This window comes from Theobroma umbraticum, unplaced genomic scaffold, assembly GCF_002168275.2.
Source record: "Theobroma umbraticum cultivar Fairchild unplaced genomic scaffold, ASM216827v3 scaffold_55.0, whole genome shotgun sequence".
Lineage (NCBI taxonomy): Eukaryota > Viridiplantae > Streptophyta > Magnoliopsida > Malvales > Malvaceae > Theobroma > Theobroma umbraticum.
In genome coordinates this window covers 3,456,687-3,475,137 of record NW_018397270.1, presented here as the reverse complement: position 1 = coordinate 3,475,137, position 18,451 = coordinate 3,456,687, and the positions used below count along the sequence as shown (strand labels likewise).

The following is an 18,451-nucleotide window of genomic DNA, read 5'->3' as shown; positions in this document are numbered from 1 at the left end:
GACATCTTATTTTTATCTTCAAATCTTTATAATAAACCAAATTTATATCTTACATATTCCTTCACTCCAATTTGGGTTTTAAAAGTACAAATAAAGGGAGGAGAATGTACAAAAGCAAAAACCCAAAGGTGTATATATATAAAGCTAGTAAAATGTTAAACCCAAAACGTACAGTTATGAGTAAAACCTTGAGTGTCACTTTTCCATGAACACTTCAAATTGGAGAGCATTGCACTGTTCATTGGTCCCACTATTCCTTTTAGTATTATTAATTAATATATAACAATCTCTTTAGTGTATACATTTAACCCTTTTTTTCCTTTGATCTATTATTAAGATGGGAAATCCTAACAAGTGCACAAAAATAAGTAAAAATAGATAAAATAGAACTGATGTATTGAGCTGATTTAAAGGAGACTTAACAGATAAAACCCCCAACTATTTTTGCACTAAAACTTTTCATACTATTATCTAATATGTAAATTGGGATTCTTACATCCATACAAGCTGTATAATTTCATACTTTGACCTCCAAATAGCCTTCCATTTCTAACTCTTTACCCTCTCTTGTTTCATCATTCTCTACTTTCTTGTACACAAAACCACTAGCAATCCACATATAGACACACAAATTAATAGCACTCAGCCCTGCCAATACCCAATAAAAGTAGTTAAGATGTGCACGATTGAGATTATCTCCCAACCATACATTCCCATGCCTTGATGTAATCACTTGCACAACAGAGATGATAGCTGTGTTGATAAAGCTCCCAACACCAACTATACTTATGTAAGCAGCAGCCCCAATGCTTCTCATTTCTTCAGGCATTTGATCATAGAACACTTCTTGTAATCCAACAATGGTGAACACATCTCCGATTCCTGTGAGCACGTACTGAGGGAGTAACCACCATACACTCATTGGGATTACGGCTTTGGGGTTGTCCATTAGGCCATGTTTTCTTGCAGTGTTGACCCTCGCAGTCTCTATCAGGCCTGCAACAACCATGTTAAGCATAGACACAAACAAACCAATGCCAATCCTCTGTAGCATGGTGATCCCGGAGGGATGTCCGGTTATTTTTCGAGCCATAGGGACTAAAACTCGATCATAAACTGGGACTGCAATGAGGATTGTGAAGCCTACGAGGCTTTGAAGTGCTGCTGGAGGGACTTGGAAATTTGGACCGATTGATCTCATCATGGTGCTGCCTTGCTTGGTGAAGAAGGTGTGTAGTTGGGTTATCACAGCACAGAACATTAAGCAACCTAGCCATATGGGGATGAGGCGAAGTACAAGCTTGACTTCTTCCACTTGGTTCAATGAACAAAGCCTCCAAGGGTTCTTGGTTTTGCTCATGGCATCTTCGTCGTCAATGATCATTGCCTTATCCAAAAATCTACAATTCCAAAATAATATTATATTGATGAAAAACCTTTTCCAGTTTATTTTGTTTTAACTTTGATCTTAATTATTTTAAAACAATCAAAGCATAAAACAGAATTAACTATCTAATGTAAAATATACTGTAAAATAAACAGATCACATGAAATTTTGCAAGAGAATAGGATCTCATTCTATATGTGTGAACATCAATGAAGAAAACAAACTGGCTTACAAAAATGATTAAAAAATATAATTGAAAAAATAAAAAGTAAACGTAAAGCATGCTATTTAATCTTATTTAAATCTAGTGGTGATCAGAAATATGGATTCCTTTGCCTTTATATTTTACTTAATTAAATATCATGATCAGGTTGGTAATAAGCTAGCTAGCTAGCCGCCCCTACTTTAGTTTCTCTCTTTTTAATGAGATAATATTTAATTTTATGTACTTTAAATAAATAAAAAAATCATTTTTATCAGGTTTAAAGTCACTCAAATGTAGTATTAAATTGAGTAAATAATACTAATATATACTCAAAATCAGTAAGATTAATTTACACATAAAATAAACCCTTTTTGTTTTTTATGGACTAAATAAGATTCATTTATTTTTGTTTAAAAAATTGCATTGTTATTACTTAAATTGAGACCTAATAACAAAGTCGACCCAAGAATCTCATATTACCAAATGAAAATTTAAAGGATAAAAGGGATTTTGAATATTTCCTTTTAAAGTCTAATATTTCCAAATTAAAATTTGTTATTCCTTTTCCATTAAAGATTAAATGGTCAAGCCAACCAAGTGTTGATAGCATAGGCAAACTTACCAAACTGAAGTACCATACTTGACTTACGTGGAGATGACACTGACCTGAATTGCTTTGTACGGACCAGGTTGTAGCCCTTGGTTTGACCTTGGCCGTGGCTCCCACCTCTTTCATCTTCGTAACAGATCCCCCTGCCATCATGCGTCTCACTCACGCGCCACTTCTTGGCGGCTGCGACGAAGACCTGAGCCATGGCGGTGAAAGGGCTTCCCGTCGGCCTTTGCCTTCGGTACCTCTTGATTCCGATCAGAAACAATGCCAATGCCACTGCCAATGACCCCGCTAGCACCCCGAATCCTGCTGTCCAGCTAACATTATCCTATATGGGAATAATACATTAAATGAAACTTTAACTAACGCTGGTTTTCTGTCAAAAGAATTTAAGTCTACGGACTACAATGAACAAAAATTATTCATTTTGACCTGCAGGTAAATCACAACAACAATGGCGACGGAAGCCCCAGTTACAATCCCAAGGTACCACCAGTTGAAGAAAGAGCTTTTGGCAGCCTTCTCTTTCGGGTTGTTCTCGTCGAACTGATCTGCAGCGAAGGTCTGAACGCAAGGCTTGTGGCCTCCTTCGCCTATGGCTAATACGTAAAGCGCTGTGAAGAACACAGCCCTTCGGGAATGCACAGGAATCACCGAGACTGACAAACTCAGTAGAACCATGCCCTAGGAATGTGAAGAAACAGTTAGTTTTCAAATGGTTTTCAAGTAATGATTAAACATAGGTGGACTTACCAGGAAGTATATGAAGGAGGATGCAAGGATGGTCTTGAAACGGCCGAGGTATGAATCTGCAATGAAGGCTCCGAGTAAAGGAAAGATCGCGGAAACCCCAATCCAGGTGTTGACGTTCTTAGCTGCTGTGGCTACGGGCTCACCCAGATTATTTGTCAGATATTGGATAAGATTTCCAGCCAAACCATAGAAAGCAAATCGCTCTGCCATCTCCACAACTGCATGGAAGATCACACAATTTGTTCATGAAAAGAGAAACACAAGATTGAATCCGTTCAAGGGTTGCTTACAGATGACAAAAATGGCAGCGCTCCAGCCTCCTTTGTAGGACTCCTTTTGAGAAGAGACCTTGCTGGAATTACGATGGTGGTCGTTATCCATGGTGACCGGGGTAACTGAGCTATCCATGGAGGAAACTGGGAAGAAAGGGTCCAAAAGGAGCAAAGTTGGGATGGCCTTGGACGGTTGGTCAATTTATATGTGGAAAGAGAACTGTACGCCCCTAGGGCATTTGAGTAACTTTGTTTCATGCTTTATTGCTGTAGGGTAGTGAGTCCCCAAACTTATTAAATATGCTGTAAGATCGCACTGTCGTTAGGAGAGTAACAGAGGTCGAATATTTGATTCAATAATATGTGCATGTATCTTTTTATTAATTTATAAAATTAAATTAAAAATTATCATTACAAAAATCTAAAGCTTTAATACTTTTACCAAACTTAAACCATCCAAAAAAGGCAAAATAAAATCCTTAAACTTTATCAAATGTGTCTCTAAATTATGTCCAGTGATTGTGTATATCTTTTACTTCTTATAGCAAGTAAAATAGATATGAACAATAGAAGAGGCAATCAGTGATCATCAAGTCAAATGCCTGATTCTTCCTCCATCTTCTCTTTCTAGCCAGGCTTAGAGAAGGACAAGTACCTTCCTAGGCCAAATAATTGAAATAATTAACTAAAACTTACTTATTTTAAAGGGAATTACATAGAAAAAAAGTAAGAATATATGTTCCATCAAACCCATTTGTCTTTAATATGATAAATAGGAAAAGAGATTCGAACTTCACATCGTATATTTAAATTCACCCTTAATTGATAAAACCTTAGTTCATTGAACTTCAAGTTCCAATTCTAATAATACCAATTGTTAAATTTCATCGGCTACTACAAGGATTCCATATGGATGCAAGGCCATAACCTTTCTTCTGTGAGCGTTTCCGCCATGCCCAATAAACAGCTGAACTCATCTCCCAAAGCACCACCCCCCCCTCCCCGGCAATGAAACGCCCACCTCGTGTAAATTACCTCTTGATTCGTTGTCAAAGAATATATTCACATGTTTTTATACTTCACATGTGGACCACTAGGAAGTCAATTGCGGTTTCAAAGCATTGTTAATATAATAAGCAAAATTATTGAAAGAAAAAGAGAAAAGAATAAAAGAATACAACATCCTTGAAAGTTCTAATTTTTTGTTCATATTCTATGATTGAATACCTTATCTTTGCCTGACATCAAATAATTTGATCCATATATATAGTAAAAGCTATATACTAGAATATAGTATCAATGATGGCCTCCTAACATTCAAGGATACTCATTTGTTTTTTACATTGAAAATTATCGTACAGGATTAAATAAGATTATCTTTGACAGAATTATTTAAGAAAAATAAGCATTCACGAGATTTAAACTCGAAATTTTCGAGTCATTATTTAGATATGACCTCAAATCTTTATAATAATCATTTCAATCTTTAATTCAAAGCTGACATGATAGAAATGATATGCCTAGTATGAGTAAGAACGCTTTCAAACTAATTACAGGTCTTAACTTCATTTTGTCTTTCTCTAGTTCATGTGATACATGCAAGGATAGGATTCTAAAAGAGGGGGTTAATTTTATTTTAAAGGTGTAACGCATATTTTCCCAATGGATATACATAACTATTTAACCATATTTGGTGCTTGATTTTCGAACTATAAAATCATGTAGCATATATAATTTCCAATAATTGAATCCAAAATCAATGTATGTTCATTCTAACATCAATTATAACACTTCAAGGTTAAGCATCCTTATTTGATTCAATAGCTTTTTATTTGAATCTAAACCACTAAATTTCGAAAAAATAATTCCACCCTTTTGTCCAATACTCGAAAAATTCTACAATTCACGAATGGTTCGAAGATAAATAAATAACAAAATTATAAATATTTATTTTTTATGAGTTAATAGACAATTCCGAATACCTCAATATTTCTCTTCCGTGAATGATATCAAATGTTATATTCTTTTACATCAGATGATCTATCATAGTCAAAGTAGTGGACCCCCAAAATGCACATAAGTTTTCCCATGCTTAGTATCATTCAAGCTGGAGTCACTAGAGGTATCTAGGCAATGAGACGTCACTGTTTCTTCTTCACTCTTCCAATAGTTTTGTCAATGGAGGTTTTGCTTTTCTTTTTTATTTTATTCTAAAAAGAGACAAAAATTTTATCTGAAATCAAAGTGGTAGTGGCCTATTCTTTTCACTCATTTGTCATCTAAGACAAATACCATGAAGATTATCTATCCCTCAAAAGGAAAAATTGGGGAAAAGAATTTTTTTTTTTCCCCCCATTTTCAATTTATTTCCACAAAATGACAAAAAGAGAGGAGGAAAAATCTTTCTCTTTGATTGGATTATATTCATTGTAGCAATAAAGACCATCAAGTAAAGAGCAAAAAGGCACACGTTTTGTTTATGACTTTTTTGAGAGGAGAGTTGTCAATGAATTTTTGCAGTTGAAATAAACATATTTGCTCGACCCTACAAGATTGCGTGACGGCTCTACTCTCAATTTCCTTTTCACTCAACATTATTTTATGATTTAACTAGATAGGGGATAATCATTGTTACAGGGTGCTCAAGATTTGATTATGAGAATCAAACAAAAAAAAAAGAATAATGAAGCATTTTTATGTTTAGATTAATTTACATTTTTAATAATTTAATTTTTTGAGATTTTTTTATTTAGGTTACTTAATTTTAAAAATTTTTTTTTATCACCAACATATATAAATATTATTAATCACTCCACTGTTAAAATAATATGAATTTTTTATGTGATATTTCACATCAACTATTAAAAAAATATTAAAATTTAATTTATTTTTAAAATTTATTTTTTTCTATCTTTTGTATTACCACATTTACATAGGATAGTGATATCAAAGGTTCATTATGTTTTAATGGATAAAAGACTAAAATAGTAATACTTATAAAATTTGATAACAAAAATATTATTTTTCAGTATTGAGTAATTTAAAATAGAAAACCTCAAAGGATTAAAATAATCAAAAAGGTAATTTACTCTCATGCCTCTTTCTTAATTTCTCTCCCACGTTTTCCATGGCTTTCATGTACTTATAGTAGTGTCTATATTCGAAGGTCAAACAATACATATAGCTCTTCATTTCATTTTTGTTTTTGTTGTATTTTATTAAGTAGCTCTTTGACTTTCCCCAATTATCTCTATTTTCCAAGTGAAGCCAATTACTTCGTAGAAAAACAACAACTTATCCATATTGGGAAACATTTAATTCAATAATAAATATTCATATCTTTTATTTAAAATTCATATCTAAATCTCTTTTCTATTTAAGTGAGGATAGAAGTAAATTATTTTTTTAAAATAAATACGTACGAAACAATCTTTTTCTATCTTGTAAATCTCACTCATTACATACATCTTAAAATTCAAACTCGAAATCTCGAAATTAAAGTCATAATCCTTAGTGGGTACGTCTTCTTTTAGACATATAAAGATAACTTGCCGTGATACAAGAAATCTAATAGTGCTCCACTTTAAGTTGCATTATACTTATCTTTGCTTGTATGTATATACAAGCTCTCTATATTTTCCAAAAGCCAAAAATTAAAGCTATGAATATGTACTGATTGTGCCCCGACACATCACGCAGACATCTCGACCGCTCAAAAAGCAGATTTTACGAGCAAGAAGGAGAAGAAAAAAAAGAAAAATTGCTTTCATTTGCTTTGATTCAAACGTCAACTGTGGGCCATTTAACAAAATCCAGTTCCATTTTCTCTCTTCTTTTGTATGCATAGACTGGGGTGGGGGAGGGACAGTCACAGCCAAAAACATTTAAGGCTTTTGCATACAAATCTCAGCACTATTTTCCCAAATCACATGGTCGTGTAAGAGAGAAGATTTATATATAGTTGCTATTTGTGGCAATAAGTATGGTAGTCCATGTACATGCCAATTAGCAATTATTGTGACACATCTACATTGCTGGCACTTTGGTATGGTTTTTTGTATTATGGGTTTCTACTCTTTATAAAAAAAAAATATGATAAAAGATTTAAAAATATCATGTTTTGACTAATCTAAATAAAATATATAAAATTTATATATTTAAGGTTTGTGTTATTTCTAAACGTGCTTCGCCATTATTCTGTCTTATTTTTTTTAATTTTAGATCATTTTGCACGATATGATATTCCTCCGTTGATCCAATTCAAGGAACATAATTTTTGTTTTTTATTGAGATTATATAGTCTATGTTTAAGGAATCAGCATATAATTGGAATAAATTTGCTTGTCACTTTTATCATTCTAAGTATTTACAATACAATTAAAAAAAATAAAAAATTTGACTTGTATAAATAAGAAGCATGAATTTTTTTTTCTTTTAATTTGAAAATGAAGATTCGGATTCAATTCACTAAATAAAAGATACATAAAATTATTATTATTGAATCAAAACATTCCACGTGAAACACGAATTAATTTCATTATCAATGGATTGAATAATATAACCTCTTGAGGACCCAAGGGCAAAACATTTCAAAGGTACATAGTTGCAACCAAACCTTTTAAGTCTTAGGTCTTTCAAATATTAAAGCATCCATTATCAGTAAAAGAGGTTTGTCATGTGAATCCTCCAAAGAGAAAGTACAAAAATGAAGGAATCAGTTTGATGTTAACATTTATCTTTTCCAAATTACTATATTATTTCTTCTCTAATCCCATCAACAAATAAATTAATCAGTGGATTCAAAAGTTAAGATTCAGATTTGTATGGAAAAACACATAAGCAAGATAAGGCATCAGATAAAGCTAGGGAGAGAGAATTAGAGCCGAAAGGGGAAAGAATAGGGTAACAGAAAAAAAGGATATGCCACTTTCTTTTAGTAATTTTTTTTATTGGACAGCATCTTAGACATCTTCTAAGTATTAAAGTAGTGATAAAAAAGTCTTATATCTAATAAGTTAGAAGTATTCTAAACACATAAATATAATAAAGATTACTCGATATATTGTCAATTGATGTTAGGTTAAATGTCCGTTTTAAAATTTAATATGACTTTAGAGCTCCGATAAGCATAATAGCCACACGATCCAAACCTTAGTTCAATGACAACATTCATTGAATCTATCACCACCACATCTTCTTCCACTGTGCATCAGCCTCAAACAACAATATCAATATCCATCAATGTTGCAACCCAATTACCATTAAAACTTAATAATATCAATTTTCTCTTTTGACAATTACAAATTAATTCATTCATTGTTGATTATAATCTCATAGGATATCTAACTGAAGCCACACCTTGCCTTGACCCCATGATCACAACAAATGATACATCCACATTAAATTCAACCTACCACCATTGATATCTAAGCAAGCGCCACTCCTTTTATTGTCTCTTCTATGATAGATGCCTTTTGTGATGAGTTGACATATGTTAATCCATTGTCCCTACATGTGAGGAGTGATATTAGAGGATGATATTAGAGGATGATAAGAAAATCTAATATCTGTTAAGTTAGGAGTATTCTAGACACACAAATATGATAATGGTCACTTTATCTACACCAATTGTTTTTCGTAAAAGTAAAATTTACTCTCTTTACTTAAACATTTGCTCGACAAAAGATGCGTATATACATATATATATATATATATTCTTTTGTTCAAGAAATCAGATACGAATTACCGTTTTTCAATAAAAAAATTATCTTTCATTGATAATATATTATATGTGGCAAACCCTTCTAGAAAAGAATGATAAAAATCAAAGATACTATTATAAGGACACTATTTTTACTTTTACTTTAGGGAAATTTTAAAAATAAAAAAGAAAAGAAAGAAAGCTCTCATAAAAAGGAAAAGTTTATAAAAAGCAAAAAATCATCAGCGAACAGAAAATCAATAAGAGATATGTTTGCTGTAAAAAGGCAAGGCAAAAAGCATGTCGAATCAAAGTTAACTCCCAAATTCTTTGTCAATGAAATATATATCTGTACTAAATCGATGCAAAATTTTGAAATAATTATCATCAAAATCAGGGGCAGGGATAAAGGAATTGCCGAGGCAGGGAAGTGTTAATCAACTGTGTTTACCAAAGTCGAGGGGCTTTTGCTTTGCCTTGGGGCCTAGCTTACACTGTTCTCTTTGAATGGTCATCTTGTGTATAGGATGATCTCTTCATTCTTGTCAGCAGATCATGATAAATTGTTATATTAGTCCTTAATCTTTGTTTATTATCCATTTCCATCCGTAATTCAAAAAATTCGATTTTTCTTTCATAATATATATTTTAAATTTACTTTAAATTTATTTCTTCGTCGATATATTGTATGTTGACTTAAATGTCATGTGACAAATACAAATTAACATCGAGTGATAAATTGTTATATTAGTCTTTAGTCTTCTTTTATTATTAATTTTTGTCCATAACTCAAAAAACTCAATTTCTCTTTCATAATATATATTTCAAATTTACTTTAAATCTATTTCTTCACCGACATATTGTATGTTGACTTAAACGTCATGTAACAAATACCAATTGACATACCAGTGATAAACTTCATCCATATTTACTAATAAAATTGATGTATACTTAATTAAGATCAACATATTTTAGAAATTAAGTGCTTTCATGTAAGATAATAATTAAGTTAAATTAAAACAAATTAATATTTCAAAAAAAAATTCTTTATCATTAAGATAAGATCTCGTTGACGTAAAAATTTACGACAAACCCTGATTAAATACAAATTGGAAATGATTATATACCAAGATCATTGATATCATATCAAGAAAACTATGTGATGGAAGTTGATTTCAATGTTGAAACCATAGCACTGCCGACTTGACAAGAGGCATCAAAGTCACGTCAATGGAAGTCTTTTACCATGACAAAAAATTTGTAACAAACTCACATCCCCCTCCCTTGAAGATTAGTTTAAAAGTCAAAAGTGGGAGAGCCAAAGAAGAAAATGGAATTAGCAATGAACGGCTACAATTCAATTCATGGTAAGCTTAAGGGAATTGCCGCCAATTCCTACATCAGCTTTTCCTGACGTTTCCATTACGTTTGAAACCACATTCTCTTGTCCCTCTCCTTCTCTCTCTCTTCATCTCTTTTTCTTTCTCTCTTATTGTTTGGCCAAGTTAATTAGGAATTGAACTTTACAGGGTCTACCCCCCTCCCCTCCTATCCTTCACTCCAATATTTTAATTACCATTTAAACCATTGTCAAAGCATTCATGATAAAACCTTCAAATCACTAGAGCAAAGACATAAAATTTTATATATATATGTATATATGTATAGGCATAAGGGACGTAGACCTAAAGTGTTTTTTTTTTTCTTTCTTTCCTCTAGTGATGTCCTAGTCACTTCCCATTTGAACCATATTTGATATTCCTATACATTGAAGGTCACTCTTTCTGTGCCTCTCTATATGTTTAGAGCATGTGTTTTCATGTTCATTTTTCAGTTGGGGATTCACCAATTTAATTTAAACAAAGTGATGGATGTGAAATTCACATGACATGTTCTTCATTTGTCTTCTTTTTTAAGTAGTATGAACATGGAAAGAGCCTCACCTTTTGCTAGTTATTCTCTTTTTACATCATCGTTTACAAAAGCCTCTTTATGCACATCATTAATTAATTTGGTGATCAGATCACATAAATATTTCCTTATTTGATGTTGCAAAGTGCTTTGTTTGCATTTTTTTTTTCAACTTGTTTTTAATTAATACCTCGAAAATTACTTGGAATTTTCATTATTGTGCTGGATGAATCCTTATACTATTTCATCCTTATGACTTGCTTTTTCAGCTTTTAAGGGTGCTCCTATGGTTTTCGAATTGAAATCCACCAAAAATTTTGACAAGGTTTCTTTTATTAACAATTTAGTCAATTAACCTGTATAATAAATCTAAACTGATAAGTATATCCATTTGCCAACTCGATCAACTCACCTCACAAAAGTAATCATGAAATTGTCTGTCTCAGAGACCATGCATGTGACATTGCCTAATCCCATAACAACAATCCCCACAAAAGAGTACAAGGAGATGATCACAAACACGAAGAGGAGCTCTGTGGAACCAGCACTATTGATCTCTGCAAGCAAAAATGCTATTTTTCCACCAAAGTCATCAGTAGATACACTGCTAATGGATTGCTTCAATGTCATGTCTTTCTATTCCATTCATTTTCCAAGTTCCTGAATAAATCAGAGGAATTAAAGGAGTTTGACAAAGGGTCCATGCGTCCACTTTATAGGGGTCTGAAACAAAGTTACAAGTTGATCGCTTTCTGCAATTTCCCCTCGTGTCTGTCAGACCATGTCGCTCTTTAAGCAGTGAATCATATCAGCAAGTCTATTGACAAAATTGGCACCTAGATTCAGACCAAGGGTGCCTTGATGGTCGTGCCTCGAAACATTGGGCTACGTTTAAAGAGACTATTGGCTGAATTGTTAGTCATATCATTGTTGACAATATTGGTACTTTTTACACTTTTTTTGAAGCAATCCATTTTCCATAATTTGTCAAGTTGAAATGGCCTCAGATAATGGCATCCCTAACAATGTGATTGAAAGGCTTGGATGCAATGGAAAACTGCAGCTGGGAATCGTGTGCATTGAACTGAAAAGCAATATGAGGACCAGCCGACACTCCCATCATGAATCTTTAGCCAACCAGCAGAGAAGATTCTACATTCTCCTGTACAATTCAGGAGATTGAGGCCTTTCTCTTTCTATTTATTTTCATTTTCATTTTATTAATAAGCAATTCATATACCCCATGTGAATATGTAGCCAATAGATAGCAAATATGGACTATATTGCCAGAAAATAATTTCATCAATGAAAGAATAGGAAATGGAAGATGTTGTCCCTCTCTTGATTCGACAATAGTTTATGGGTTTAACTTGAGATTTCTATTTATATAATGACATATCGAACAATTGGTAGATCCCTCCTGGATTTAAGTAATGGAATTACTATTAATCATGTTGGAAGAAAATGGGAGGCACAAGTAGGTAAGAATATCAAAAACAATTTTCATTGTTAAGTTAATTACGCATTTGACATGAAAATTTCAAAAATTATATATAAATTAGTATTTCAAGAATTAATCTATAAATTTTTAAATCTTTTTAGATGTATTTGAATATTTAATTCAATAATAATTTTTTTTTTCAAAAAATTATATTCAAATCCTTCGACTCCCAATATAAGAAGGAGTTCCTTCACTCGGATGGCTAATTATTTCAGAATTGAAACCTCCAGGACTCCAACTTGGCAATGGCATATTGGCACCAAATCCTGAACCAATCGAGAGCCGAATCTAGGATGCAAAAGGACCAGATACATGACCGAAAAATATCAGCAGTTTCAACACCATCGTAATAATGTTCCTTGGCCCAGGCAATCTACAATGCGACCCTGACTGAGCAAACAGAAGCACAATGTGCCTTGAAACAGAACCCTTATTTTCAATCATTATCCCTTTTGAAACCTAATTTTCACTGTTCTTGTAAAGAAACATATACCCTTGCCAACAAAGACACCTTGGCAAGTAACATCCTGTGAACTTAATTAACCAATATCTATTGAAAAAGAAACATACTCGCATCTACGTGCACACATGTAGACACACACACATATATTATTTAGAAAAATATACAAGCATCTAAATAAAAAAATTTGTTTCTATATGGCACCGAAGGATATTTGGCAGCAATATTTCATTTCAACTATTTCAATCCCATAGAGTATCAGGAATGATAAATCTAGATAGTTGTTTTGGAACCGCTACTTTTGAAATTGTAATCTAATGCTGCTTTTTTTCACCGAAGTCATCAATAGATACACTGCTTAAGGACAGACTCGAATCCATCCTTTCTACTACATCCATTCTCAGGTTCCTGAATCGATTGGGAACAGGAACTCAAAAAAGGGTCCATCATGTTCATAACCTTCCTCCACTTTATGAGGGTCCAAAGCAAAACAAATTGTTGGAAAGTTGATTATTGGAGAGCATTCTCCCTCATGTTTTTTGCTAGACATTGTCGCCCCTGAGCATGGAATCATCAGCAGTTCATTGACAGAACCGGCATCCGGATTAATTCGCACCAAGGCTGCCTGAAAAATCATGCACATAAACTAGTCCACGTCTCGAGGAGACATTCACTTAATTTGCTAGTCCTTTCACAGTGACGTGGACTTTACACACTTCTTAAAATTAAAGAAATCGATTACCATTAGTTGTCAACGCTTCAATCAGTTACCAATTGCATCCTTAAGCTGATCTGCACCTCAGAATATTGCCATAATGTGCATTGAACTGAAAGCATAACAACGACCAACTGACGTTTTTCCATATCCTTTATCATGAATCGTACCAAACCAGCTGCAGATATTGTACCTGCCGTTTTTACAAGCTAGAAGTCTAACCTTTTTTTTTTTTCCTTTTTTCTTTTGAGTTTGAAGTCAAGTTACACATTCCTTGCATCAATTTGCAAGACGGCGTATTACCCAATTTCACAAATATATATATGGCAATTTGCCAAATTTCTTTTTGCCCACTTCTTTTGAGAAGCACAGGATTGGGGAGATAAGGACTCATTACTGTAGGAAATGTGCATTTGGAGCACTCTACACCTTGGACATTCTAACAGAAACTGCAGAAAAAAATGATGGAGTAGATATAACATTTGAGTGAAAGGCTCTTTCACAGGTAAGCCTGCTTGACTTTACACAGGTCCCAGACCTGTAGGTCTCCCTTCAACATGATTGTTTTAATCTTGTGATGTTCAGTTCTTAAATCAAATTAATCTAACAGTATTACACTATAGACCGCCATCTAAAGAAGAGTTTACACCCATAGGAAAAGGCTCAACCATTAAGGATAACTTCATAGGAAAAGGCTCAAGAGATATTCACTAGGAAAAGGCTCTACCATTAAGGATATGTTAAGTGGCTTAATTATGGGACACATGGATTACAGGCAAAAAAAGTCATGATCAAGATCTGAATGATTAGATGGACCCCAGCAAAACATCACATAAAAACTGGCTGCTGATAAATGGAAAAGATTCAACATAGATTAATTCCTGACCAAGCTTGCATGTTAGGCTCTACAGTGTAAATATGGTAGTATTTTACTGGAAAGTATGGATGCCATACTGGTTTAGCTCTATTGATTGGAAGATTAATTTTAGGCAATAGATTTCTTGTAGGTTTGCTTCATAGACGCTTGTTGGCCCAGCAACCCCCCCACCCCCCCGCCTCTCCTTTTCATTTCTTGATGCCTGCTTTTAGCTTTGTTGCAGATTTTATGGCCCTTATGAGAAGGTGGGAACAGCTGCTATTGCTTGCATATGACCTGATTCAGCCATTACCATTCCAGTACTATCTAGGTTCTACGTCTTAGAGAAAGCTTTTGACATGGATGACGCAGATAGCATATTTTCTAGATATTCCCACAATTAGAGATGAGAAATTCATCATCATGCATGGCAATCATTCAATATATTGCATCTTTCTGTTTGTTAAATAGCGGAAGATAGATGTCTAAAGGCTAAAGCCACAAAAAAATGTCATAAAAAAAATGAAAATCGAAGTTGTGGAATACCTACCTAGCAGCTAGATACATATTGTGAACATTCTACAAGCTCATGTTGATGGATTGATGGATTGTGATGAAGAGACAGCGTAGTTGTTTTCAGTTTTCATATGATTACAGGTCATTAGGACCTAAGTACCGAGATGGAATTGTGGTCATATATTCAGTATCCTTTGTCATTGCAGAGAGAACATTTTTATTTGACCCACTAAGACATTAATGCAGCTTGGTGAATGCAGCTCAAAGAGTGCAGCAGCTTTTCTTAATGTTGTCATTTCGTTGAATATTCTGGCATTTCAATACGCTTCTCAGTAGCCACTGTCTCTATACTGAGTCCCACCAGATACAACAGTGCTTTGACTGAAACCTGATATGCCTTTGCAAAACAAAAATCAAAAACAATAAAAGAATAAGCCCTTTGAACTTATCTTTCAATATGGGATTGATTTTCCAAAATCTGCAATCAAATAGAAGTACTTGGAAATGGGATTTTTGGCCCATTAACTCAAAAAAAAAAAAAAAGATTATATGATGCAAAAAAGTAAGTCAATAATATTTGATGGTCCAAAATTTGATTCTAGAACCTGCAAGAGAAAGCCACTTGCATGAGTATAAAGGTGTCGGTAAGAGGTCTCTCCTGCAATTCCACTACTGTGGTTGTAATGCTGGATGTGTGTGAATAGAGAAGTGAAAAGAGATGACAGGCACAAAAGAAGAAAATTAATTGTTTCGTGCACTGCAGACAGAGTTTTTAACCTCCATAATCAGAGTTATAATCTCAAAAAGTTCACCATTTTGATGGTTCTCCCAGACTTTCTGTTTAACACTCGGCTGATTTGAAGGACATGGTATTATAGTAAGAGAAAACTTTGAATTTAGTAGTCAAAATTGCTCAAGTAGGGGTGAAAGATTTTATTGTTTTACAAATTAAATACCACATTAATGTAACTTTTAAATGAAAGTAAAATTTGGTGTAAAACTATCAAAATAGGGGTAGTTAGACATAGCCTGACACTATAGCTTTTTTTAATAATAAAATTTTTAAATAATTTTTTATTTTTTTATTATGTTTAATCAAACTCTTATATTTTTATTTTGAATTAAATAAATCTTCATAATTAATAGTTGACTAAATGATGTTAATAAAAACCTAACTTCTCACTTTATGTCAACATGATATTGATATAGCATGTTAACATGTCATAATAGATCGTGATATAACATGCTACTATAACATCATGATGACATGATCACGTGATATTTTTTACTTTTTATATCAGTCCTACGTTAATGTCATATGAGTATAAAATGACATATAGTATTTTAACGAATAATAATTAGTCAACTGTTAATCATAAAAACCTATTTAACCTAAAACAAGAGTTTATAAATCTGATTAAACATAATAAAAAAATAAAAATTTATTTAAATTTTTTTAAATAATTGAAAATTTTCTTTAAACATTATGCATAAAAAAATTATCAAAGTTCATTGACAAACAATTGAAAATAACTTGGATTCACTTAATAATTAAAAATCCATTTTGATTAGATGAAATATCCAAAAGTATTTTAAAATAAGAAGTGAGGTTTTTATGATTTTATAAAAAGAATAGAAGTAATTAATGTAGTCAGACTTATAATTTTAATTATCATTTTAATTAATGCAGTCATACTTATAAAATGATATATAACATTTTAATTTCCTAATTAAAATTTCAATTATACTACAAAATTTATAATGTCAAAAGAACAAAGAATGCTTATTGTAGAATTTCATCATATAAGTTGATAGATAACCTAGTACTTGAAAAGACATTTTTCTTGCCTTCATTAATGTATGCTTGCTCATTACAATTCTAACACAGATAAGGCATCTCTATTTTGTGTAGAAATGTGGGCTAAGCCCAAGTATGCTTCACATTTGAGCCAATTTTGGGCTATCCTCCAATGGTTAAATTCCTAGCAGCCCTATCACCAAGTCTAGATCAATATAAAATAATTTTGGTAGTCTTCCATAAATAAAATTCCATATACATAAGTTGTTCAGTCTTTTAAGTTAATGCAACATAAGATGTGCCATACTTAATCCTAGTAGACTTTAATATGTGTTGGCTATAGTTGTCCTATCTTTTCTCTTGTAAACATTTTCTTAATTTAATTCTTGTAGGCACTATTTTTTTAATTTTAACTTTTAGAAAATATTTTATTTCAATCGAAATTTAATAAGATGTTTAAAAAATATTTTTATTTGAGTTGTTAAAAATTATTTAGTAAAATAGTTCTCTTTTTTCCTTGTAGATTCCACCAAAGGTTTCGATCTCCAATTTTTCAATTTTCAATTTTTATCATTTATTCTATTTAATTTCTTTTTGAGTTTGACGACTTAGAATTATCACTTGAAGCCAAATCTAGCTACGTGCAAAATCATCTATAACCAAATTAAATCTAATTACCATTCCTAATTGCATTTCTCCGTCGCAACTTATTCCATTTTTTTCCAAAAAGAAAGCTTTCAATTTCCATGTCTACATAGCCAACATTATTCTTTTTGGTTTGATACATAAATAATTAATCAACATATTCAGGCTTAGACTTTGTCATAAGTTAGCTCAAGCGAAATTGTAAAAATAATGGATTTAATTATATTAAATATTAAATATTAAATATTTAAAAAAACACCTACAACAAAATTAAATGTCTACAAACAAGACAACAACTGAAGGTAAAGGAAAGTATTATTGCTCATCCAAATTTTTGCAAGGGGTGGGGCTTCATTCTATAGGCCAAGAAAGGCCCTATACAATTTTCATAGAAGGCAAATAAACTCCCTAACAATTACGACGAAATGAAAAATCCCATAATAAATAGAATTTTGAATTTTTTCCAACACCACCTAACAAGTGCATGAGTCTATTTGCTTGTTAGCCTAATGACAGTTGGTGTTAATTGGGCAAATTGCCTAGTTGCATGTAAACCTGTCAATATGGGTCGACTCGACCCAGCCCGACCCCAACCCTTGTGGGTTGAAAAAATATGGGTTGGGCCTGACCTGCTCATTTTTTATATGAGCTATTAAATCTTCAACCTAACTCACCCCTTGCTAGCCCATGGGTTGGGCTGGGCTAGCTCTTTTTTTTAAAAAAAGAATATTTTTACTCCCTATCAATAAAACTATGTCATGATTTAGTTCATAAATTAAATAATAAAAACATGTTACAAATAAATAAATTATACCATATATAAATAAGCAAATACATTACACCAAACATAAATAAAATTTCAATCTTTAACATAATTACACAAACTACAAATCTCATCATTATAACTAGATAAATACATAATCAAATATTTATAAACTTCAAGACTAATTTATGTTTTTCTCAATCTTCATCCTCAATTAAAACTTTAAGTCTTCTTTGGAAAGCAATGATGTCTCCAAGTCCTCATCATTATCATCTAATATTCATTGCCATAAAAAAAAAAGATATAGTGAGTTTAAATTTTAACTAAAATTATTAATTTAACAAGTAAAGATTAA

At 32.4% G+C, this 18,451-nt stretch overlaps 1 protein-coding gene across 1 annotated transcript; it reads right to left on the bottom strand.

Moving 5' to 3' along the window:
• Positions 1 to 375: 375 nt before the first annotated feature.
• LOC110426177 (protein NRT1/ PTR FAMILY 5.4-like) lies at positions 376 to 3,421 on the bottom strand. Its single transcript, XM_021441332.2, has 5 exons — positions 3,249 to 3,421; positions 2,959 to 3,176; positions 2,638 to 2,889; positions 2,259 to 2,533; positions 376 to 1,400 (listed from the first exon to the last, which is right to left on the bottom strand). The coding sequence occupies exons 1-5, from the start codon at positions 3,364 to 3,366 to the stop codon at positions 518 to 520; spliced, it is 1,746 nt and encodes a 581-aa protein (XP_021297007.1). The 5' UTR covers positions 3,367 to 3,421; the 3' UTR covers positions 376 to 517.
• Between the last annotated feature and the right edge of the window lie 15,030 nt (positions 3,422 to 18,451).

Coding starts and splice junctions, on each gene's coding strand:
- LOC110426177 (XM_021441332.2), bottom strand. CDS start 3,366: ATGGATAGCTCAGTTACCCCGGTCACCATGGATAACGACCACCATCGT. Junction 3,177..3,248: donor CGCTGCCATTTTTGTCATCT/GTAAGCAACCCT, acceptor TCTTCCATGCAG/TTGTGGAGATGGCAGAGCGA. Junction 2,534..2,637: donor TTGTTGTGATTTACCTGCAG/GTCAAAATGAAT, acceptor ATTCCCATATAG/GATAATGTTAGCTGGACAGC.